We start from the raw sequence: 25732 nt of genomic DNA, 5'->3' as shown, positions 1-25732 counted from the left end.
TAGGACAAATCCAACCCGGCCAATTAGTGCCCCATCAGTCTACTCTTGATCATCAGTAAAGTAATGGAAGGGGTCACCAACAAGGCTAGCAAATGGCACTTGCTCAGCAATAATCTGCTCACTGACGTCCAGTTTGGGTTGCGCCAGGGCCACTCAGCTCCTGACCTCATTACAGCCTTGGTTCAAACATGGACAAAAGAGCTGAACTCGTGAGGTGAGAGTGACTGCTCTTGACATCAAGGCCACATTTCACCGAGTGTGGCATGAAGGACCCCTAGCAAAACTGGAGTCAATGGGAATGGGAGGTGGGGGGGACTCTCCACTTGTTAAAGACGTACCAAGCGTAAAGGAGGATTGTTGTAGTTGTTGGAGGTCAGTTATCTCAGCTCCAGGACATCACTGCAGGAATTCCTCAGGGTAGTGTCCTTGGCCCAACCATTTTTAGCTGCTTCATCAATGACCTTCCTTCCATCATAAGGTCAGAAGTGGGGATATTCGTTGATGGTTGCACAATGTTCACCATTCGCGACTCCTCAGATACTGAAGCAGTCCATGTCCAAATGCAGCAAGACCTGACAATATCCAGACTTGGGCTGACAAGTGGGAAATAAGATTCATGCCACACAAGTGCCAGGCAATAACCATCTCCAACAAGAGAGAGTCTAACCATCACCCCTTTACTTTCAATGGCATTACCATCACTAAATTCCCCACTGTCAACATCCTGGAGATTACCATTGACCAGAAACTGAACTGGACCATCCATATAAATACTGTTGCCACAAGAGCAGGTCAGAGGCTAGGAATCCTGTGGTGAGTAACCCACTTCCTGACTCCCCAGAGCCTGTCCACCATCTACAAGGCACAAATCAGGAGTGTGATGTAATACTCTCCACTTACCTAGATGAGTTCAGCTCCAACAACACTCAAGAAGCTTGACACTGTGCAGGATAAAGCAGTCCACTTGATTGGCACCACATCCACAAACAAGCACTCCCTCCACTACCAACGCACAGTAACAGCAGCATGTACCATCTACAAAATGCACTGCAGGAATTGACTAAGGCTCTATACACACCACCTTCCAAACCCACAACTGCTACCATCTAGAAGGACAAGGGCAGCAGATACATGGGAACACTGCCACCTGCAAGTTCCCCTCCAAGTCACTCACCATCCTGACTTGGAAATATATCGCCATTCCTTCACTGTCACTGGGTTAAAATCCTGGAACTCCCTTCCTAACAACACTGGCTGTACCTACATGATATGGACTGCAGCAGTTCAAGAAGGCAGCTCACCACCTTTGCAAGGGCAACTAGGGATGGGCAATAAAAGCTGGCTCAGCCAGCGTAGCCCACATCCCGTGAATGATTAAACAAAAATAGGTAGAGGCACTGACTGGTCCCTTCTTAGCTATGGATCTGCTGCCAATTTCAATGAAGCTGCAATGTGCTCTACTGCATCCTGTAATGAAGAGAAAGTTTCCCTGATGTAGCAAAGGAGAACATAGACTCAAAATATACCCATTAGTTGCTTCCTATCCCTAATTGCCCTTGCTACATCATTTCAGGTGGCAATTCAAACAAGCACTCCCTCCACTACCGACGCACAGTAACAGCAGCATGTACCATCTACAAAATGCACTGCAGGAATTGACTAAGGTTCTATACACACCACCTTCCAAACCCACAACTGCTACCATTGCTGTGGGTGTGAAGTCACATGCAGGCCAGAACAGGTAAGGATGGCAGATTTCCTTCCGGTAAGGAGCATTAGTGAACCAGATGGGTTTTTCCAACAATCAATTATTCATTTCATGGCTAGCATTACAGAAACTAGCTTTATATTCCAGATTTTATTAACTGGTTTCAAATTCCACCAGCCATGGTGGGATTTGAACCCATGTCCTCAGAGCATTAGCCTGGGATACCTGGATTTATATTCCAGCAACATTACCACTATACCACTGTCTCCCCAAACACTTTAAGACTCTGTGCTTATATATGGTGTTCCTCCACTACCTTCCTTTCTGGCGCACACCCAGTTCTGAGTACCCTGATTCCGAAATCTTAAGCACTCTTTGACTTGCTGGGACAGTTAAACATCCTAACCCACCTCCCCACTCCGTTGGCTATCTTGTAAATCATCCTGTGTCATATTCTTGTTAATACTCCAGGTGAAAGTGATGTGGTGATTGAATTTGAAAATGTGGAAGGAAAGAAATGTTGGTATGATACTACTGCAAGACTTGATGGACGGGCCTAAATTCAATTTCAGCTGATTTATCTCACTTGTTTTCTTTTTTCTTCCTCAGTGTTATGATGGAAGGTAGTTATAGGGGCTCTGTTTGTCCTCCTCATGAGCATCTCATTCCTCCCCCTGTGCCCGCTTGCTGCCTGCTGGATACTACCTTCCCCTCACCTTTTAACGAGTACAATGTAAGGGTTAGTTTGTGATGGAGGCAGATACAAACATAGCTTTCAAAAGGGAATTGGCTAATTATCTAAAGAGAAAAAAATTGCAGGGCTCCAGGGAGGGGGTGGGCCTACCTGAGTTGCTCTTGCACGGAGCCAGCATGGACATGGTGAGCTAAATGGCCTCCTTCTGTGCTGTAACCATGATTCTATTGTTTACTGAGAGTTTACTGGAGCCTAGTGTCCCAAATGGAGAGCCCAAGTATGTTATCTTTCCTGCCCTGATGAATTAGTTTGCTTTATTTAAAGTACTTGTCTGTAGTCCCAAGCATGAGAGAGTTGTTACTCAATGCTTGTGTCACCTTCCTCCACATAGATCAAGTGAAATTTTTGGCAGTTTTCCTACCAGAAACACTCAGTACTCTGTCTTTTCAATTTCTAAAAGTACATGCTTTCGTCTCTGCCTCTGTGCTATGGCCTTATTCCTTCTTTGCCTGCTTCTGCCAGGATGTCCTATTAGACATGCATGTAAAGTGGCCCAAAAACAGCCATGAGACATGAGCTATAGCCAGCTGACAGATTGAGCCAAGCACTGTTCCTTCATTCCCTGCTGTTCCTCCAGCCTGTCACAGCCTTCAGCCACAACTGGCGTCTTAAAGATTGCAGTCCCATTTTTGTTTTGTTCATTCATGGGATGTGAGTGTCGCCTAAAAGGCCAACATTTTTGTCCATCTTAATTGTCCTGGAGGAGATAGTGGTGAGCATACACCACAGCACATGCTTGGCCTAAATAGCCAAGTGGTTATGGTACTGGGCTTGTAACCCCAAGATCAACAGTTCAAATCTCACAATGGCAAGCTATGAAACAATGTAACTTCATCTGAATAGGAACAGATGGAAACGTGTTTGTACTCGAAAGAGTTACACCACAGCACATGACTCCTACCTGAGTTTTAAAACAATCACTACTCCATTGGATCTGCCAATAAGCTGGTCCAGAAAATTCTTGTGGAAACAGCTCTCCAGACCATTGGTGCCTGCATCTCAGTTTCCGTTGCTGTGAAAGTGCTGCAGAATTACACATGGAATGTCTAGGCCACAATATCATTTAATTTTAAAAAAATTGTTTGGGTTTACTCTTTTTAAAAAAAATGTTTGTGTCACCTTTAGTTATAATAGGGTAAAACTGTTTCCATTTTCACTTTTACTTAGTGAGTGTATAAAAATAAATGCAAATTCGAAGCATTGTAAATTTGAAGCAATCAGTTGTGAATTATTCATGAAGTATTCAACGATCAGCCAGGGATTATACTTATTATTCTGACACTAAGCTAAAAGAAAGGGGCAAGGAGAGCTGTTACCATTCAGAAATGTCTGATTGGAACATGGCTTCCTTTCTGATTGACATTCTGCACAGTATGGGTCAGGAGGAAGTCAAGGATAGTGTCGTGTCTAATACTGACTCCACAAATGATTCTGTTTGTCATTCATATGTTTTCTGTGAACTGTATTAAAATTGGAAAAATTCTATGATATAAACAATTTGCTTCAACGGCCTCCTGTTCTGGAGATCATGAAGGATGTAAATGGTGTCCCAGTAGCTGCAATGCTCTACCCTTGTGAAAAGTGTATTTTCTCCAACCTATAGGCAGAGCTGTTAAATAAAACCACTTTTAAAACATTTTTTGCAAGGGATTCAGTGAATTGGAACATAAACTTTCTAAAAAATATTATCAGGGGTACCTGTTTAAAATTGCATGAATCCTGTATCTTAAATATCTACATTGTATGTTTCACTTCAATGACTGGATAAATATTTCTAAACAAATTGAATCAATTTCTGGTAATTTGACACTTTAGAGCCATCCAAGTATTTGTTGGAGAGCACTGGGGAAGAATATAGTTCTGTAAATAACAGCATTTAGGTCTGGAAATTTCCATTGTTTCTTACTCTTCTTCAGTTCTCTGCCTGAAGGCCGGTCCAACCCACAGGAGCACAACCTCCACCACAGGTGGAGCAAGGTGACAGAATCCACCCCAGCCAGAATGGGGATTGAACGCAGTGTTTTTGGTACCAATCTGATCCACACTGGCCTTCCGGCCAACTGAGTCAGCCAGGCCCCCCAGGAGTCCAAGCGGCTGTGGTAACATACATTTTTACATGCATATTGCAGCCTGAAGCTATGAATAGTGATGGTAGAGACTTCTATTTCTTTCTATCACGTGGCTGACCAGAAATCTGTTCCACTCTTACCGCCTACCATTGGTGTGGTTTGGAAGGATTTCCAAGTTGATCCTAACCTATTTGGCTATGTTATGAACACACCTTCCTTGGCCATCAAGTCCTGGAATGAGACTTGAATGTGGAGCTTCTAGCTCACAGGCAGGGATGCTACTCACTGTGCCACAAGTCCACCTTCCATTGTTTATATTTCACTTAAAGAAAAGATGCCAATCAAGCTGCAAAGCTGGGCAAATGATTTTTGAACATGGCCCAGTATGTTTGTGTTACAGCATTACCTACAAATGCATTGAAAACACAATATGAATGGGATAGAGCTGAACTATTAGCAAGACATGCAAACTGAGTTTATTGATGTATTGGCTGTGCATCAGGATGGCAAATGGCTCCCCAACTGTCTGTGAGGAACATTACATTTGTCAATATATTGGAAATCCTTGTTATACCAGCATATAATGAGATTTATTTTAATTAAGTCTTATTTTGGCACTTCTGAAATACCCGCAACCCAGTTGCTGTCATTTGGAGAAGTGATTTTATGCATGCCACTATGATGATGTTTAAATAATTTGCCAATGGAGCTATAATTAGATGTTCTGCATTTTGCACGTGAAAGTATCTGATGTTGATGCAGGATAATGAACAAAAGTGTGCCTCATAAGTTGACAAACCGTTTCTATTTCTGTTTAACGAGCAACAAACAGTAAAAATAATGTATCCTGAACACTTTCTTCTGTCACTAAATTAATTAGCATTTGGATAAAAAGTATTTTAAAAATGATTGGCAGCTGCCTGAGAATTGAAGATGGAAAGATCAACCAGGAAAGAGTTGATTCCTTTCCAAAGTATGGTATAGGTATTGTCCATTGACGCTATTCAAATGTTGCTTCGGGCATGAATTTGCTATTTTGCTGATTGTGAATGATGACAGTCCAAAACAATTTGTAGCTGTGTTTTTTTTTAGTAATGATGCACTATAACACCACTGATAATGCACTCTACTTAGTGTTTGGCTGATATACTCTCACTGATTAGAATACCTTGCAAAACAATAATCTAAATGGTTGCTCCTGAATTGTATAAGATGAAACAGTATTCAACCAGTGACTGAATTCATTTTCAGGCAACATGAGCACTATGTATGAATATATGCTGGATATGAACAAGTGTTTGTCATATCTCAAGCTCCTAGTTATCTGCTAATTCAGCTTTGAAAGTGGAATTCTGATTATTTCCCATTAATGGTCCCACAGTTAAGTCAAATTATATTCATTGGTCATTAAACCTTCAGGATAGAAATCATTGATTATCAGTGGTGAGAATCAATGATCTGGTGTCTGCCATAATAGTTACAACCAGAGAAACTGATCAAAAATAGAATAAATTTATCACCCAGGTTTTCGAGGTAGCAGAAACATTGGCATGATTTACTTATGACTTCCAACCCCGTTGTATGTGATGATACTATTTAGCATTGATTGTCACAGTAAATCACAGTCTTCAATTACTGCAGTATCAATGCCGGGCTTGGCCTAAATAGCCGAGTGGTTATGGTACTGGGTTTATAACCCCAAGATCAAGAGATCAATGCCGGTTGTCATTGTTAAAGCTCTTTTCACTTTTCTCATATTAAACTATAGCTTAAACTGCATGTCCAATCAAATCCTTAAACCAGTTGAACCTCGAGGCATGTGATCTCTCCTGCATGCAGGCTTATTACTCATTCCCACTCATTTTTCTGCAGGAGATGCCAAAACCTTGTGGGGAAACAAACAAAATTAGATTGAGTCCTGACATTTGGCTGTCAGAGACCGTTTACAGCCTGTATCACTTTCTTTGTTCAGCATCTTATGTGGATTTGAACTCCTGACATTTTGTCCTTTTTTTTGTTGGAAATTATGATTCCAGGAATACAGTTTACATTCCATACCTTTCATTTGGAGAGTCCCCATGACTATCTGCTGATCACTGAGAATGGAAGCTTCGCTCATCCTTTGAAAAGACTCACAGGATCTAACCTGCCACCTTCAGTCAGTGCTGGACTCTATGGGAATTATACAACACAGATCCGATTCATTTCAGACTTCTCCATGTCGTATGAGGGTTTCAACATAACCTTCATAGGTAAAACGCATTTATCATTTCTTCATGCGAAAATGTTAGTGTCTTCTCAGTTGACCACTTTGACACCAGTTTGGCCAAAGCCTGTTGGTTCCAAACTCACCTTTGACCACTCGTTTCCCACAACTATCGCTGAATTTCTATTTTCATTTTTAGCCTATTTTTGGCACCTATTGTAACTGTCAAACACAACCAAATCAGGCATAACACTAATCACCAGCCGAGTATAGCTCTCTCTATTTTGTTTAATAAATATTTTGGAGACTGAAGCTATTGTTACACCAGTATGTTTGCCTCCCCCTTCTCTAATTTCATTTCTAACAACAATTCCCATGAGTGGGATTGCTAATTTGAACAGAATTGTGCAGCACAATGCTGTGGGCCTTTGTCTAGTAGGGATCGGTAAAGACCACTGAAGCTTAATTCATATAGCAGGAAGAAAAGAGACATCTATCAGTCAGATTCCAGCTATGAAAGGACAGAACAGTTAGTTCCTAAAAGAAATCAATTAGTTAGCAAATTACCTTTTTTAATGATAGTGAATTCTTTGTGCTGGACCTTCTTTTCTGAAGTACTTTAGTTTGTACAGTTTGAATCCACACATGAGCTTCCCATCCTGCACATATCTCCTAGCTCCTTATTGTGTACCTTTCATTTGCAATAATGTTTCCGTAATTTGCTCGTTCTACTTCATCTGTTTTTAGCCTAACAATCTTCTCCTTCCTTAAAACGGTGAACATTTTGTGCTTTATCTAGAGCATGATTTGGAGCCTTGTGATGATCCCGGTACCCCACTATTCAGCAGCAGAAGTGGCAATCAATTTGGCGTTGGAGATACTCTCACGTTTTCATGTTTCCCGGGATATAGACTGGAAGGTGTGTTCCGGATAACTTGCCTTGGAGGTAGACGGCGTGTGTGGAGTTCGCCTCTTCCAAGGTGTGTTGGTAGGTGGTCGTGTGCTTTCATTTCACTTGGGCGGAAATTTCAACACAAGTTAGGAGCTGTGCAAAGACCTGAACCAATGCATTATTGCTAAGTTACGTTTTGATAGAAAGTATATTGTGAACTACCACAGTTTGACATAACAATTAACAAAGTATATAACAGTTAGTACAGTGAGTGCTTACAATTCTTCAACTGCTTCATCAATGACCTTCCCTCTATCATAAGGTCAGAAGTGGGGATGTTAGCTGATGATTGCACAATTTTGAGCACCATTTGTGACTCCTCAGATACTGAAATAGTCCATGTCCATATGCAGCAAGACCTGGACAAGATTCAAGCTTGGATTAATTACATGGCAAATAACATTTGCACCACACAAGTGCCAGGCAATGATCACCTCCAATAAGAGAGAATCAAACCATCTCCTCTTGACATTCAAGGACATTACCACCTTTGAATTGCCCCCTACCAACATCCTAGGGGTTCCAATTGACCAGAAACTCTACTGCAGCCAAGTAAATACTGTGGCTACATGAGTCAGTCAAGGGCTGGAAATTCTGTGGCGAGTAACCCACCTCATAACTCCCCAAAGCCTGTCCGCCATCTACAAGGCACAAGTAATGGTGTGTTGAATACTCTCCGCTTGCCTGGATGAGTGCAGTTCCAACAACATGAACTCGACAACATCCAGGACAAAGTAGCCCGCTTGATTGGCATCTCATCCACCACCTTAAACATTCACTCCCTCCTACTACTGCCAGACAGTGGCAGCAATGTGCACCATTTACAAGCTGCACTGCAGCAACTCACAAAGGCTTCTTCAACAACACCTTCCAAACCTGTGATTCACCCACCTAGAAGGGCAGCAGATGCAAGGGAACACCACCACCTGAAAGTTACCCTCCAAACTACACACCACCCTGACTTAGGACTATCTCACAGCTCCTTCAGTGTTGGTGGGTTAGAATTCCATGTGGACTGCAGCGGTTCAAGGCGGTGGCTCACCACCACCTTCTCAAAGGATATAAGGATGGGCAATAAATGCTGAGCTAGTCAGTGATGCATTTATCTGTTGAAAGAACAAAATTTAAAAATCCCCCACGGATTATTGAAACTGCCTCTGGTGGTGAAACCTGCAAAGAACAATATGTCTCTGCACCAGTGCTCTTTAACATGGATGCTAGAGTGTGGCATTGTGCTATTGAATTTCTCACATCAGGTTAGACTTGTGCCATGGTGTTGTTGAGGGTGGATGGTTGAGGGAAGGATAGGACAGGCAGCAGCTGAAAGGTGACTATAAACTTTTCAACAGGTCACGAGGAAGAAAACCTACATTGTATGTCATTTTGGCTTTTGTCATGCACCAATTAAGGGATACCATTGTCCAAGGGTTGGTGAATAGGTCTTCTCCCATCTCAACAGGAAGTTGCATGGTATGGGGCAACGTGAAGACTAAGTGAGAAAATTATAATTTTTTAAAGAAAAATCGCTATTTGTTTTATTCTTTGCACGTTCCTATCTGAAACTAATAAGGATATATTTTGTTCTGAATATGTTCATGAAAACAGAAAAATAGATGTGGTGGAAATCTTCAGAAGACAGTAATGAACAACATTTATTACCTTGAGTGCCATTTTTTTGTCACACCCTGAAATGGCTAATTATGAAAAACAGTTTCTTGTTAAGATGTTGTTAATTAATTTTGAGGATCTTTTTAAAGGATCAGGTTAAGAAATACGGGCAATTTGCCTAGAGATAAGTAAAGAAAAACCGTTTCCTGAACTATTATTCTGGCATTAACAATATTGAAGTAAGGGAAGGCAAATGTAAACCTGTGACAAAAGTCAAAATGTTGCAGGAAAACAAAAAATGAAAATGCTAGAAATAATCAGCAACTCAGACACAGATATGATTCTGATGAAGGGCAATGCCTGAAACATGAACATTTCATTTCTCTTCACAAATATAAGTCTCTCTTTAGTTTGTTGATTATCAGTATTTTAGATTGTATGAATACACTTGCAAAGTGTATCCAAGAGAAGTAAAGCAAAAACTATGGGCCAATGCTGATGCAATTTAAGACAGTAGCCTTTAATACAGGACCTGACAATGATGTTGCATACCTGTCCATATGGATGAGACAGGTTGTGTTTTGTAAAAGGCATGTCAGTGTTTAGCGCAAATGAGTAACATACTAAAGATGGAATTAGAAAGTTTAATATATTCCCACTGAAAATTATTTAAACTAAAAACTAAGGATGGAGGGGCAGAGGAGATAAGGAAAGCCTAAAATGGAAATTGAAAAAAACAAACGTTCTTCCAAGTAAGGGTTAAAAAGGTGACCACATTCTCTGCTTCAAAGATGATTTGCTACTCCTGTGAAATGACATTAAATCACATTTCAAAAGTAGCTACGGCAACTTTCGTGCAGTTTACAACTTTGTGTGTTCTGTAGATTATAATTGTTTTTCTTGGTTAAATTTTACAATGTCCATTCAACTGACTGCAGCTGACGTTGTGTATATGTTATTGTATGATGCGAGACTGCAGTGTGATTTTCATGTGATTACAGTTGTTGAGAATGACTGACTGATGTGGTGGAAAGCAGACAATATTTTGTCTCTCCAATACATGCCATGCTACTATATCTTCCTTAATAATTTTAAAGCTCATCTGTTCTTTTATTTGCAAGGTAATAATTGGATAAATGTCAACCCAAACTGCTGCATAAGTGAGCTGTTTAGGTAATTTGTGTGAAATTTGCTAGCCGAGGTGTTCAACTCAAGATATTAAGCTAGCACTAAAATACAACACCAGGAGACAGGTTTTTTTTTTACCAGTCTGACTGTGGCAGCAGTCAGGGTGATGCTTGTTTAAGTCCAAAAGACCATTCTATTTGCTAAAGTCTGTTTGAAGAAGAGCCTACACCCCCCTCCCCCACTATTTTTCTGGTTAAAGGTTATTGCTATAACCACATGATATTCTTCTCTTTGTTAAGTGGAATTTTCTTCCACTATAAATATAGATGTTGGCATTGTCAACTCTACACTGCTGAATCTAACAGGAGGTACACTGACCAATGTGGGGAAGCTTTTCAAACATTTGTGGGACAATGCGAATTTGACAGTAAAGGGAAGTTACATGTACCTGGACATGATGGAAGTATCAGAGCAGAATGTCACACTAAAGCCAACAGAACAACCTAGCTGAGAAGGTGTTACTTCCATTCTCTATTTTGCTGTGTTTTCTTGGCAAAGCATGACAATGCTGTTAAAAACATCGTCCTGACGGTAAAAAGCAAATATAAAGTTCCCATGATATACATAATGGGAGCTCGCCTTACCTCAGTATGGCATCTTCACCGTACAGATATTACTGTAATACTGAATAGATTCCAGCACAAAACCCAAACAGAAAAGTGTCATCCAACATTCCAGGGAAAAGTGGGACATCCTTTTCCTCACAGTTTGGGTTTTGTGCTGGAATCTAGTTGGTGTCACAGTATCATCTGTACGGTGAATATACCTGACTGAGGAAAATAGGACATCAGTGAACGAAATATTTATTCATGAATAATCTAAATGCTTTGCCATTCATGGGGCATATGGTACTTTCCTTCTATGACCCATTCACAAGATTGTTATCCTGTATTAGATTTACTGTTAAACTGAATTATCTGCATTAAAGAAATCATTACAATAGCACAGATTTTGCAAGAGTAATGAAGTTGAAACTGTTGCTGTTTGCTGTCACTACTTCTCTTAAACTACACCTGGAGTCCATACATCTGCAGTTAAATGCAGGAATCCAGAAATTGCTGTCAGTGATACTACAATTGCCCATAACATACACTGTTAAATCCTCCTTGACTGTAAGCAAGTAGAAACCACTGAACTGATGAAAGCTTGCATTTTTATGCTATTAGTTTTGTTGTAAAATCTCTTGAATGTTTCATTTTGTTGAATTATGTCTAACCAGATGCTTAATAGAATACTTAGTTCATAATTATTGCTTAAATCCTCTCTTGATCTGTCAAACTGTTTTATATTTGTGGAATGTCAAATTTCTCCATTAGATTAAGAAAAATGTACTTTTTAAATATTTATTTTCAAAAATGTTACTGATAGTTTAATTTTCATTTTAGTCCCAAGCATATGTCCTAATCATTTATTTTGCACTCTGTAAAATTTAATTAGAAATGAAGGCTGATGAGCACATTTTAATTCCTGGTTTGCTGTCAGTGAGGATCCTTGAATGTGATTGTCTGGTCACACTGCTTGATGCCATCACTGTTGCTGGATGCCTGGTGATCCACTTGATTTAGCACCAGAGTCCAAAGGAAAAGGGAAATCTATGGCATTCTGACTGCTAGATTTTTGCAGGCAGCTTTCTTGAACATCCTTGAAAGTATCGTTGCTTCACTGCTGAACATGAAAATCTGTTCCACTGCTTGAATTTCAAGTACACGATCATTTTTATCATAAGATAGTGGTCAGGGTCATATATCTTTTCTACTTGACTTATCTTGGGAGTTGGAGAGGCGGCAGACCTGTGAGGGAGCAGCCCAGAGCAGAAGCAGCCCAGAGCAGCAGCAGATAGATCTGGACCAAGGCTTGAGGCCTACACTGAACCTTGGGATTCAGAGAGGCACACCAGTCAGTTGCTCAGAACCAGCCCATGCTGAGTTCAAAAGGAGAATGACAGAAAACAAATAGTGGTATCACAGGAAAGTTCATTGGTTGGTAAGAAGCTGCTGTTAGGGACTGTCTTTAAGTTGCTGTAAATTAGAAAAGCATGTTTTTTTAAAGAAGTAGCTTTACTTGGATTTAAGTGTGAAACACCAGGAATAAGGGAAAGTCAGGGCCAGTATACTAAGGTAATAAGCATAAACTGAAGTAAAATAAAGTTAAGACACGGCAGTACAGCTAGATCAAGTTGAATGTGTGGCCTGTAATATGTGGGAAGTCATAGATGCTGCCGGTGTCCTAGATAACCACAAGTCCAGGAAGTGCTGCCAGTTGTAGAAACTTGGGCTCTGGGTTTCAGAGCTTGAGCAGCAGCTGGAGCCACCCTGTGGCACAACTGTGAGACTGAGAGCTACATGGATTGCAAGTTCAGGGAGGTTGTCACACTGCAACTTAGGAGCCTGGAGACAGAAAGGGAATAAGTGACCACCAGGCAATCCAAGAGAACTAGGCAGATAGCGCAGGAGTCCTCTGGGGTCCTGCTCACAAATTAGTTTTTAGTTTTGGATACTGATGAGGGCGCTGGTTCCTCAGAGGAGTGCAGTCAGAACCAAGATTGTGGCACCACGAGTACCTCTTCTGTACAAGAGGGGTAAAAGAAGAAAGGAAGAGCAATAGTGATAGAGGATTCATTAGTTAGGAGAACCAACAGGCATTTATGTGGCCATAGATGTGACTCCAGGACGGTATGTTGCCTCTCTGGCAAGGATGTCACTGAGCAGCTGCAGGACCTTCTTCTGGGGAGGGTGAACAGCCGTAGGTTGTGGTCCATATTGGTACCAATGACTTAGGTAGGAAGGGGTATATGGTACTGCAATCAGAATTTAGGGAGCTAGGTAGAAAATTAGCAAGCAGGACCTCAAGTGTAGTAATCTCTGAATTACTCCCAGTGCCACATGCCAGTGAGAACAGAAATAGGGGGATAAGGTGGATGAATGTGTGGCTGGGAAGATGCTGCAGGAGAGAGGGCTTTAGATTCCTGGGACACTGGGACTGGCTCTGGGGAAGTTGGCAACTGTACAAACCAGACAGGTTGCACCTGAACAGAGCTAGGACTGAGTTCTTTGCAGGGTGTTTTGCTAATGCTGGTGGGAGGGCTTTAAACTAACTCAGCAGGGGTTTGGCAACCAGGAGAGAATATTAAAGGAGAATAGCAGGATGCACAAAATACTGAGAGACACAGTTAGCACTAGTATAGAGAATAGCAAGTGGAGTCAGAGTAAGGGAGAAAGTAATGAAGCCTAATTCAAGTATGTGAATGCACGGATATACACGTATAGTAAATAAGATTGGGAAGCTACAGGCTCAGATTGCCATGTGGAAGTATGATGTTGTAGCAATAACAGAGACCCGGCTCAAGGAAGGGCGGGACTGGGTGTTAAATATCCTTGGGTACAAGGTGTTCAGAAAAATAAGAAAGGAAGAAAAGGAGGAGGGGTCACCGTATTGGTTAAGGAGAGCATTGTAATGATGGGGGAGGAGGATTTTCCAGAGGGTTCAAGGACAGAATCAATTTGACAAGAGATATGGAACAGAGAGTGTGCAATTACATAGCTCATTGTAGTCTATAGACCACCAACTAGTGGGAAGGATGTAGGGGAACAAATCTGCAGGGAAATTGCAGAGAGATGCAAACATTATAGTAGTTATAATGGGGGACTTAAATTACTCGAATGTAGACTAGGACAGTGGTCAGCCAAAGGGTGGGGAGGGGCAAGCATTCATAGATTGCATTCAGGAGAATTTTTGACAGCAGTATATGTCCAGTCCAACAAGAAAGGATGCACTGTTGGACTTGGTCCTTGGAAATGAGATGAACCAAGCAGATCAAGTGTCAGTGGGGGAACGTTTAGGAGACAGTGATCTTTGTATCATAAGGTTTAGGATGACAGTAGAAAAGGACAGTAGGTGATCCAGATAAAAAAAATTATCTGGGGGAGAACAACTTCAATGAGGCAAGAATGGAGCTGGGCCCGATAGACTGGGACCAAAATCTGGCGGGAAAAAGTTTAGCTGAATAATGGCCTACCTTCAAAAAAGTCAAGGTATATTCCCTCAAAAGGGAAAGGAAGGGCAAACAAGTCCAGAGCTGCCTGGATGAAAAAGGAGAAAGAAATTAAGATAAAGAAGAAAAAGTGTGCCTATAATAGGTGTCAGGTAGAAAATACAATTGAGAACCAAGTTGAGTGCAGAAGGATCAGAGGGGAGGCGAAGAAGCAAATAAAAGAAGCAAAGAGGGATTATGAGAAAAGACTGGCATCCAACATAAGTGGAATCCCAAAGTCTTCTATAGGCACTTAAATAGTAAAAGAGTGGTAAAGGAGGAGTTGGGTGATTAAGGACCAAAAAGGGGATTTGCACATGGAGGCAGGTGACACGACTGAACTGTTAAATGAATACTTTGCATTTGTCTTTACCAAGGAAGCAGATGCTACTGAGGCCATGGTGACAGAGAAGGAAACTTTGTCATTGGAAGAGTTCAGAATTGATAAGGAGGAAGTGATGGATAAACTATCGGTACTTAAAGTTGACCAGGCCCAGGGCCAGATGAGATGCATCCAAGGATATTGAAGGAAGTGAGAATGGAAATTGCAGGGGCACTAGCCATAACCTTTCAGTCTTCCCTAGACTCGGGAGGTGCCAGAGGACTGAAAAGTAAACATTACACCCTAGTTCAAAAAAAGTTGTAAAGATGAGCCCAGCAATTACAGATCAGTCAGTTTAATTTTGGTGGTGGGGAAGCTTCTAGAAACAATTATATGGGATAGAATTAATAGCCTCATGGAAAAATGTGGGTTGATTAGGAAGAGCCAGCATAGATTTCTAAAAGGGAAATCGTGTTTAATTAACTTGCTGGAGTTTTTTGAAGATGTAACAGAGAGGGTTAATGAAGGTAGTGCTGTTGATGTGGTGTACATAGACTTTCAAAAGGCACTCAATACAGTGCCACACAACAGACTTTTGAGAAAAGTTGTAACTCATGGATTAAAAGAGACAGTAGCAACATGAATACAATTTGGCTGAGTAATAGGAAACAGTGAGTAAGAGTAAATGGATATTTTTCAAGCTGGAGGAAGATTTGTAGTGGAGTTCCCCAGGGGTTGGTATTGGGACCCTTGCTTTTCCTGATATATATTAATAATCTAGATCTTGGTGTGCAGGGGACAATTTCAAAGTTTGCGGAAGATACTAAGCTTGTAAGCATTGTAAACTGTGAGGAGGGCAGTGTAGACCTTCAAAAGCACATAGGCAAGTTGGTGGAGTGGGCAGAAAGGTGGCAGATAAAGTTTAATGTGGAGAATTGTGAAGTGATGCCGAAGTGTGAGGTGAGGAAGAACATGGAGAGACAATATAAAATAAGGGGTACAATTCTTAAGGGGGTGCAGGAGCAGAGGGACCTGGGTGTACATGTGCATAAGTAATTAAAGGTGGAGAGAACAGTTCATAAAGCAAACAGCATCCTGGGTTTTATTAATAGGGGCATTGAATACAAGAGCAAAGAGCTTATGCTGGACTTTATATAAGACACTAGTTGGATGTCAGCTGGAGTATTGTGTATAGTTCTGGGTACCACGCTGTATGAAGTATGTGAATGCTTTGGAGAGGGTGCAGAAAAGGTTTACAAGAATAGTTCCAAGGATGAGAAACTTCAGTTATGAAGATAAATTGGTGGCATTAGGACTGTCCTTCTTGGAGAGGAGATGGCTCAGAGGATATTTGATAGAGGTGTTCAAATCATGGAGGGGCTGAATAAAGTAGATAGGGAAAAACTGTACCCACTCGAAAAAGGATCAGAGACCGAGAGGGCACAGATTTAAAATGATTTGCAAAAGATACAAATGTGATGTGAGAAAATATTTTTTCACACAGTGAGTAGCTCGAGTCTGGAATGCACTCAATTGAGGCATTCAGGAGGGCATTGGATGATTATTTGAATAGAAGCAATGTGCAAGGGTATGGGGAAAAGGCAGGAGAATAGCATTAAGTCACAATGTTCATTTGGAGAGCTACTGCAGAAACAATGGGCCGAATAGCCGCCTCCTGTACTGTAACAATTCTGTGATTAACCTTTCCTGCGTTATAAATTGTTGAGTCCATATTAATGGAAACAGCCAATGTAAACTAGCCCAATCTTCTGACCAGTGGTGGTACCATAGCAAATCCATTTTGCTCTCTGCTCTTTGGCCAAGATAGGAACATAGGACATAGGAACATTGGGATATAGGAGGAGGATAGAACATTCAGCCCATTCAGCCTGCTTTGCCATTTAATATGCTCATGGCTGATCATCCACTTCAATGCCTTTTTCCCACACTATGCCCATATTCCTTTGTCATTGGTATTTAGAAATCTGTCAATCTCTACTTGCTGCACACTCAATGACTGAGCTTCCACAGCCCTATGGGATAAAGAATCCCAAAGATTCACAACCTTCTGGGTAAAAAAAAAATTCTCCTCATCTCAGTCCTAAGTGACTTCCCACTTTATTTTGAATTTGTGTCCACTGGTTCTCGACTCCTCAACCAGGAGAAACATCTTAGCTGCATTTACCCTGTCTATCCCTTCAAGTATTTTGTAGTTTTCAATTAAGATCACCCCTCATTTTTCAAAACTCTAGAGAATTGTAAAGGAATTCCTCCCCAGCAACTCTATTTTTCTGCTTCTGAAATTGTCTCAGATTTTGTCGTTTAACATAATAATAATAATATAAATTAAGCTATTTTATAATCATAAGGATTATAGAATTATGATTTCAAAATAGAAAGTAAATTATGCCTTAATGCTCTGGTCCAATAACCCCCGGCTCTGCCCTTTTGTTCATTTATCCACAGGATGTGGGCATTGCTGATAAGGTCAATATTCATGGCTAATTGCCCCTAAGAAGGCAGTGCTGTTCTACTTTCTTCAATCACAGTAGTCATGCGGTGAAGGTACTCTATAGCAGTTATACTTGGAGTCAGGGTTTGTTACAACTGAGTGGCTTGCTGAACCATTTCAAAGGACAGTTAAGAGTCAGTTACATAGCTGACAGAAGGTCCCCTGCATTGGCCACAACCTGCCCCATGTCTGCAAGGGCTTCCAAGGCCTTAGGCACCCAGAACACAATGCCATGGCCATCTAAAGCACTGAAATAGAAAGTAAAGCAGCCTGCCTCCACCTCAATTGTACACACTGTGGCAACACAACATAGGAGCACTCGCAAGCCTTTGAGTAAAACTAATGTTGCACTCGAATGCTGATAGATAATCTGTAATGTCAAAGATTTGGCTCAATGTATCAAATGAAAGGTAAGCTTTTGCTTCAGCTCGAGTGCACATTTCTGTACCATTTGGCCATAATCAGCTGGTTACCTCTTGAGAAGAAAGTAAGGAGAAGGTCTTCATGGCATCAGGGTATTGGTGAATGTATTCCTTGGTATTCTGTCATGATGGGTCCATTCAGATGGTAAGGGTATTCAAGGAAAGAATGAAGTGTTTACATGGACATCTATGGTAAGTTCAGGAGAAACATGCTGGTATGAATTATTTGCGTTTCTCCCCGGCATGCATATCAATGCTCCTTCATATTGGTCCCTTAAGTGCATTGTCATTGGCTGCTGGTCCCAAGCCCCCTGCAGATTCTCTGCCTCAGATCAAGAGGCCATGTACTCAAGGAGATCCTCATTCTCTAAGGCTACACCCCTCTGGAGCGTCAGATTGTGCACAGTTTAGGAGACTACAATGACCTAGAGATCCTTGATGGTGCGCAATGGATGCTCCCCTCAGATCTATCCAGGTACCTGAAACTACTTTCAGCAAGGATATAGCCTGCTCAGTGGTCGCCCTTGTAGTCACATGGCACTGGTTGTAGGTATTCTCTGCTTCTGCATTACCTCTGTGCCACACAGGTATAAGGTGCCATGATTTCAGAGTGTCACCACTCACTGGGGATAGTGCACAGTAATATCAAGCCCCATTGTTTCCCGAGCTGCAACAAATGTTAAAAGTTTGACCAAGTTACCAGATTGCCCCACTTCAACCTAACTGTTTAATTTAGGTTAGCAGATTACGAGCACCAGGTTTGTAAACTTAATAAGTAAATAACTGTTTATTGAACAAATTGTTGTTAACCAGTGGCAAAAGAAAGAAATATGAATTGCTAACTTCTAACACTATGGGCAGAATCTTACCTATGTCGAGCAGGCTGGGCAGGAGCAGACGCAGAGCCGATCACCGCCCGTGATCAACTGCACGCCGCTGTTTAACGTGGGCAGGCCAATTAAAGCCCGCCCAGCATAACGCACGGCCAGTGACGCTCAGTGCTTCCTGTGCGGGCGGGAGGAGGGAGAGTCGGGGCCTGCGCTCTTTAACAGTAGAGTAAGCAGACACTAAAAGATTTTAAACAATAAAGTAAAAAAATATTTAAATATGCCCCCTTGTGTGAAAGTGTCACATGAGCTGGGACATGTTTGTGAAGTCAAGAAAATTTATTTATTTATTTTATACAAGCTTCAGGAAACCTCACCCCACCTGTGAATGAGGATTCCTGAAAAACGTGAAGGCCGCTTGGGCTCTTCGCCTACCAATCTTAAGGTTGGACAGGCAGCGTTGTTAAAAACTTTAATTGTTTTTTTTACTGGCCTTAATAGGCCGTTGACAGTTCGGCCGGCGCGCAGCCGCCTCTGGTGCATGCCCATTGAACAAAATATCGAAATGATGCCTGATGACATCGGGATATATGCCTGACATCATCAAGCTCCATTTTATGCATCAGCATGTTGGGCCTGCCCCCGTATGCCAATGACAATATTCTGCCCTTTAACTTCAATCCTACCCCCTTCTTAAATCCCTATGCACGCACGTACGCACACACGCACACACAAACAACATGGATTTTAAGGGTGGGATAAAACAATTCAATAGCACCAACCCAGAGCACAGGATTCGATGGGTTGATCTTGATTAATGTCTTCCAAATTCCTTTCAGTTCTTTGTGGATGACACAAGGTGGTCTTCCAGCACTTTCAGTATTTAGTTCATTGGCTGAGCACTTGCCTTTCAATGTCTCTAACATTTTCCCCTTTGCCTCTTGACAGGTGTTTTCAGAGAGAGAGAGCAGGTTTAGGAGAAAATTATTATTAGCTATTATTGTGGAATTACTGGAATCTTCCACACACAGGAGAAAGAGGTTTTAAGTCTTGTTCCTTTCAGACTGGGAGCTATTCTGCTGCACTGCCCTCACACAAAACCCTATTCACCTGGTCAGGAACCAATTAAAACCTTGTTGCCAGGTAGCTCCCTTGGTCCAGGACTCTTTTCCAGCACCATCCTGTCTTTTGTGGCACAGTCTCTTGCAGGATTGCAACATTGTATCTCTCATCCTGTTCCAGTGAACATGTCTTTTAAACTGCAGCCATTGAAATTTTAATCCACAGTCCAACAGAAAATAAAAAGGTATGCTCCTTACAAAAGCATTGGACTTGTCGCCCAGTGTCCATCCATGGATTGGCCTGAAAAGCAGAGGCATCTGGCACTGTCTCAGATGTAGAAGTTGTGACAGCCTCCTGTTTCCCAAAAATAACACTTCTTTTATGATGAACACTGCTTGTGTCAAGGTAGTGATCCAAGCTTCAGAGCTTCACATTCTTCAAAAGTGTATAGCCATTTCTAGCCATTTATCTTGCTTTTGATTAATACATTCCTTACCCTTTGAATTCTGAGTTGTTGCAGTGTTACTTAAATCTGAGAAAAGCAAGATTTGCCTGAAGTATGATACATGCAAAACTTTTAATGTAAATGATACCTTTTACCTTGAGTTAGATTAATGTAATAAGAAGAATGATCATTATGATGAAATTATGATGAAATGATGGTCCTATTAAAATTCCAGTGACAAAGAAGCGAATACTGCAGGTGGACTTAAGACAAAGCAAAAACTGGATAGTAAGTTGTTAATTTCTTTCATTACAGAACATCTCACGTGATGATGCCACTTACATGAATTTGTGCAACGAGAAGGTTCATTCTTATTCTTTAAGCAGAATTTCACTCCAGATAATCTATGCTTCTTATCCAACGATTTCCTCTTCCCAAAGTCAAAATCACATCCACCACATTTCAGATTTAAGCGTAAGCAGCAGATCTTTATCCTTTGAAAGAATCAATAGTCTCTGCAGCAGATAACAGTTTATTCCACAAGTCAGCTAATCTTGGGTGAGAGGAAGCTCCTTGCCCTAATTTTGAAAGCAGCTTGTCCTATGGATATACCTTTTCTATTCAGCTCAGAAAATCACAATGTCATCTACTCACTCATTATTTGGAAGCAGCCGAATCACATCTGCTCTCACTTTTTAACAATGCAATTCCTCTGACCTTGAAGCACAAAGTATTATATTCTTAGCCTATGAATCTTAAGCACAAGCCTGATTCACCACACTGATCTTATACTGGGATGACAGCTGAGTATACAGTTACATCAGTAAGAGCTAGTAGAATTTAGCACAAGAAATTCTTAATTGGCCACCATTTATTAATTATACTCAAGAAGCCTTTAATTATATACCTGGATATGGAGAAAACAGTATATAGTTAGCAGGAACATTCTACAACTGAAGGGAGCTATCAGTTTTATAGTAAAATACATACTGCAATATAATATATTGATTTAGTTACCACAAATATGGTTAATTATATATGCTGCTTTATTGGGTTAAATTCATCTAACAAAGAACCCTTTTATATATTTACACGAATAAGAATGTTTAAGTTCCCAAAGTAAGCATTTTTGGAAAAGGTATGCAACTTTTTGATGGAAGGCTACCAACCTGAAATGCTAACTCTTGTTTCTCTCTCTACTGACAATGCCTGACTTGCTGAACATTTCCAGCATTTCCTATTTCTAATTTAGATTTCCAACATCTGCTGTACTTTCCCTTTGTAACTTCCTGGTGCTTGTCTGAAAGGGATTGTCTGCCAAATATTGGCTTCAAAATTGTCAGTTTTTTGAAATAATGTTTTTCAACTTGCTGTGAACGCTCATAGCATATTAAAGTTTGAATGACAGGGAAAACAATTAGATTTCCCGCTATTCCCAACAATGATCTCTGCTGTTTGGAATATAATCACAGCAGGACAGCATTCAGTGGGATACAAACCTCTTACCAGAAGAAAGGGTTGTGAGCCATATGGGATTTACTTTGAAGGTAGTAAGGTAAAGTGTTATTTTCATGCTGATCCGTAACAGATTTTCTGGGTGATTTTAAGTTTGTTGACATGAGGATGAAGTATTTTCCCATCTTTGCTCTCAAGTGTGCAAGAAATATGCTAGGTCAGATGTAGCACAGTCCTATTTACCCTTTGTCCAGCAATGTGTTTCACTCCAATCTCAGAAGAGAATTCTTGCGTCACCATTTTCTCAATTTTAACTGCTATCCTTGGCGATATCCCCTGTGGCCTGAAGTGCACCATCTGAAGAAACTGTGAAGAAGAGTCATATGGACTTGAAATGTTAAATCTGTTTTTCTCTCCACAGATGCTGTTAGACCTGCTGAGTTTTTCCAGCATTTTCCATTTTTGATTCAGATTTCCAGCATCCACAGTATTTTGTTTTTATTCTGCTGTCCCCTCATCCTCTTTCATTGCTTCTGCCTGTGTTGCAGCTTGTTGGATGAGACACTGCCACATGGCAAGGTTTGTGGCAAGTTCTTCCCACACACCGATGTTAACTTGTCACCTTTTCATTGGGGCCTCCAGAGTGTCCTTAAAATGTTTTCTCTGTCTTCCTTTAGATTGAGTCCCATCCTTAACTGTTTCAAAAGCCAGTTATTTGGCATGCTCCAAGCCCATGTTGATGACGATTGCAATGCTTAAGGAATTGGTTTCAGTGAAGATGCTGGAGATTGTTCACCTGCCTTCCCTCTTGACTTTGAGCACTCTGAGGAGCCACCACTGGTGGAAATTCTCTAGCAGCCAGAGGTGCCTTTGATAGGTGACCCAAGACGGACTGCCATATGGAAAGATGGCGACAACAGCAGCGTTACAGGCTAAAGCTGTTGTCTTCTTATGGCGACTCTATTGTCAAAGGCCTGATTGTGCAATTTTTGGAAGGCTGTCATGGCTGATTCTGGTCAGGATCTTGTCTTCAAAGGTGACCTTTTGAGAAAGGTAGCTGCTGAGATATTGGAAGTGTTCAATGACTTCTGAAGTCTCTCCATCAGTAACAATAGCTGGAGATGTCAGTGCTTGTTCCGGTGAGGGCTGGTAGAGTATATCGGTTGAGCGAGACACCAAACCTTTTGTATACAGAGTTGAGGAGGTTGAGGATGATGTGAATGTCACTTGCAGTGTGGGTCACAACTGTGCAGTCTTCAGTATATTGTAAATCATGGATATACTGGAGGGTCACCTTAGTCTTGGCTCTCAGCTGGTTGAGGCTTAAAAAATTCCTGTCGAGTCGAAACTCAATCATGACCACTTGTGGGAGCTGGTGGCAAATGAGTTCCAGGACCAGGCTGAGGTAGATAGTGAAGAAGGTTGGCACAATCACACAGCCATGCTTAATGCCCGTCTGGATATGAAAGGGCTTTGTCTTAGATCCATTGCAAAGGACGGTTGCTGCCATATCATCTGGCAGCAGTCACAGGGTAGTAACAAATTTTACTGAACATCGAAGTCTTTGGAGGACTTTTCAAAGGACTTTGAGGTTGATGAAATTAAAGGCCTTTGAAAAATCAATAAAGGCCATGTAGAGCTCTTTGCATTGTTCCAGACACTTTTCTTGGACTTGTCGAACAACGAAGATCATGCCTAGGGTTCTCCTGGAAGACCAGAAACAACATTGAGTCTCTGGAAGTATATCTCTGCTGATGGTTAGGTGACAGTTCAGGAGGATTCACCTGAGAATCATCCCCACAGAGGGATTTCACCACTACAGTTTCCATGAATTGCTTTATCAACCTTTTTGAAAAGTGAAACAAAGATGGCATTGCGGAAGTCGGAATCTTCTTCCCAGCTTTTTGTAAAAAGGTCTGAGAGTTTGAGCAATAGTTCATAAACACAGCTTCATAGATTTCTGCACAAATATTGTCCGGACCACACACCTTGTTATTCTTCCTCTGTTAGATGGCCTTTTGTGTCTAAGCAAGTGTTGACAGCATTACCAAATTTGATAGCTCAAGCTTTTACGGAATGGAGTTGATGGTTTTGCCTGACAGTGTTGACTGTGGATTTAGAAAGTTCCAATATTGCTCCTTCCGAAGGTCTCCTTCCTACTCTAAGAGCAGGCATAAAAGGGTAATTTTCTGGTTAGCAAGTTGTAACGCATGGTGTGCCACAGGGATCAGGCCTGTGCTTCAACTTTTTACAATTTATTTAAATGATTTGGATGAAGGGACCAAAAGTATGGTTGCTAAATATGCAGATGACACAAAGGTAGGTAGGAAAGTAAGTTGTGAAGAGGACATAAGGAAGCTACAAAGGGATATTGATAGGTTAAGTGAGTGGGAAAAGATCTGGCAAATGGAGTATGATGTGGGAAAATGTGAAATTGTCCATATTGACAGGAAGAATAAAAAATAAGCATATTATCTAAAAGGTGAGAGATTTCAGAACTTTGAGATGCAGAGGGATCTGGGTGTCCTTGTGCATGAATTGAAAAAGGTTAATATATGGGTATATCAAACAATTAGGAAAGCTAATAGAATGTTATGGTTTATTGCAAGGGGAATTGAAGATAAAAGTAGGGAGGTTATGCTTCAGTTGTACCGGACACTTTTTCTTTTGCTTATTTACGGGATGTGGGTGGTGCTGGCTAGGCCAGCATTTATTGCCAATCGCTAATTACCCTTGAGAACGTGGTGGTGAGCAGCCTTCTTGAACTGCTGCATTCCCTGTGGTGTAGGTTCACCCACATTGCTGTTAGGGAAGGAGTTCCAGGATTTTGATCCAGCGACAGTGAAGGAATGTCAATATATTTTCAAGTCAGGATAGTGAGTGGCTTGGAGGTGAGTTTCTAGGTGCTGGTGTTCCCATGTATCTGCTGCCCCTGTCCTTCTAGATGGTAGTGGTCGTGGGTTAGGAAGGTGCTGTCTAAGGAGCGTTGGTGAGGGCACACCTGGAGTACTGTGTACAGTATGGGTCTCCTTATTTAAGGAAGGATGTAAATGTGTTGGAAGCAGTTCAGAGAAGGTTTACTAGACTAATACCTAGAATGGGAGGGTTGTCTTATGAGGAAAGGTTGGACAGGCTCGGATTGTATCTGCTGGAGTTTAGAAGTGTAAGAGGTGACTTGATTGAAATACTTAAGGTTCTGAGGGGTCTTGACAAGCTGTATGGAGAGATGTTTCCTCTTGTGGGAGAATCTAGAACTAGTGATCACTGTTTGAAAATAAGGGATTGCCCATTAAAAACAGAGATGAGGAGAATTTCTTTTCTCTTGGAGAAGAGTCTTTGGAGCTCTTTTCCTCAAAAGACTCTTAATCCTCCAAGAGAAAAAAAAATCTCCTCATCTCTGTTTTTAATGCTGGAAGCAGAGTCTTTGAATATTTTTAAGGCAGTGGTAGATAGATTCCCAATAAGCAGAAGGGTGAAAGGTTATCAGGGGTAGGCAGGAATGGAGAGTTGAGGTTATAATTTGACCAGCCATGATTTTAATGAATGGTGAAGCAGTCTCGAGGGGTGGAGTGGTCTTATCCTGCTCCTAATTCATATGTTGGTCTGTGTGTATGTTTGGATAGCTGATATGATGATATGACAACAGTATTTGAGAAGAATATTGCTGCCTTCAGCTTGGAGCGGGAAGTGAACATTTATTGGTCTTGGTGGCCTGGAATAAGCTGTGCAGGTCTGTGTAGCGTTTCTACCCACCACTTATTGTTGAAGACATGTATTGTTCCCTGAGCTTCGGATTGGAGTAGCATGCTTCTAATTTCTGCTGCAATGTAGAGTGATTTTTGACATATAATGAAGGCCTGGAGTTTCTGATCGAGATGTTTGTGTATTTCTTTATCATTCTCGTTGAACCAGTCTTGGCACCTGCAAGATTCAAACCCAGTGATCTAGGTGCCTAAGTCTTGGATCACAGATTTGATCTAGTCCCATAAACCTTCTACACTGGCATCATAGAGCCTGCGAGATCAAGACAGGAAACAAGTTGTGTCTGGAATCATTCTCTTGTTTTTATATGCTGAAGAATGAGCATGTTAAATCTTCTCCAGGATTTAAATGGGGAACGTTGGTGTTTGGGTGCCAGGCATATGGTCATGGAGGAGTGTACACTTCTGTGG

At 41.3% G+C, this 25732-nt stretch overlaps 1 protein-coding gene across 1 annotated transcript in view; it reads left to right on the top strand.

Annotated features, from left to right (window-relative positions):
• Positions 1–25732, top strand: part of csmd2 (CUB and Sushi multiple domains 2) — a 736338-nt gene that overhangs the window by 282227 nt on the left and 428379 nt on the right. Inside the window, exons 15-16 of the mRNA XM_041212915.1 lie at positions 6568–6783; positions 7537–7725. Of these exons, the coding sequence (XP_041068849.1) occupies positions 6568–6783; positions 7537–7725 (405 nt within the window). The remainder of the gene's footprint in view (positions 1–6567; positions 6784–7536; positions 7726–25732) is intronic.

This window comes from Carcharodon carcharias, chromosome 19, assembly GCF_017639515.1.
Source record: "Carcharodon carcharias isolate sCarCar2 chromosome 19, sCarCar2.pri, whole genome shotgun sequence".
Lineage (NCBI taxonomy): Eukaryota > Metazoa > Chordata > Chondrichthyes > Lamniformes > Lamnidae > Carcharodon > Carcharodon carcharias.
Note: the sequence above shows the minus strand (reverse complement) of the source record. Positions and strands in the feature narration are given on the sequence as shown.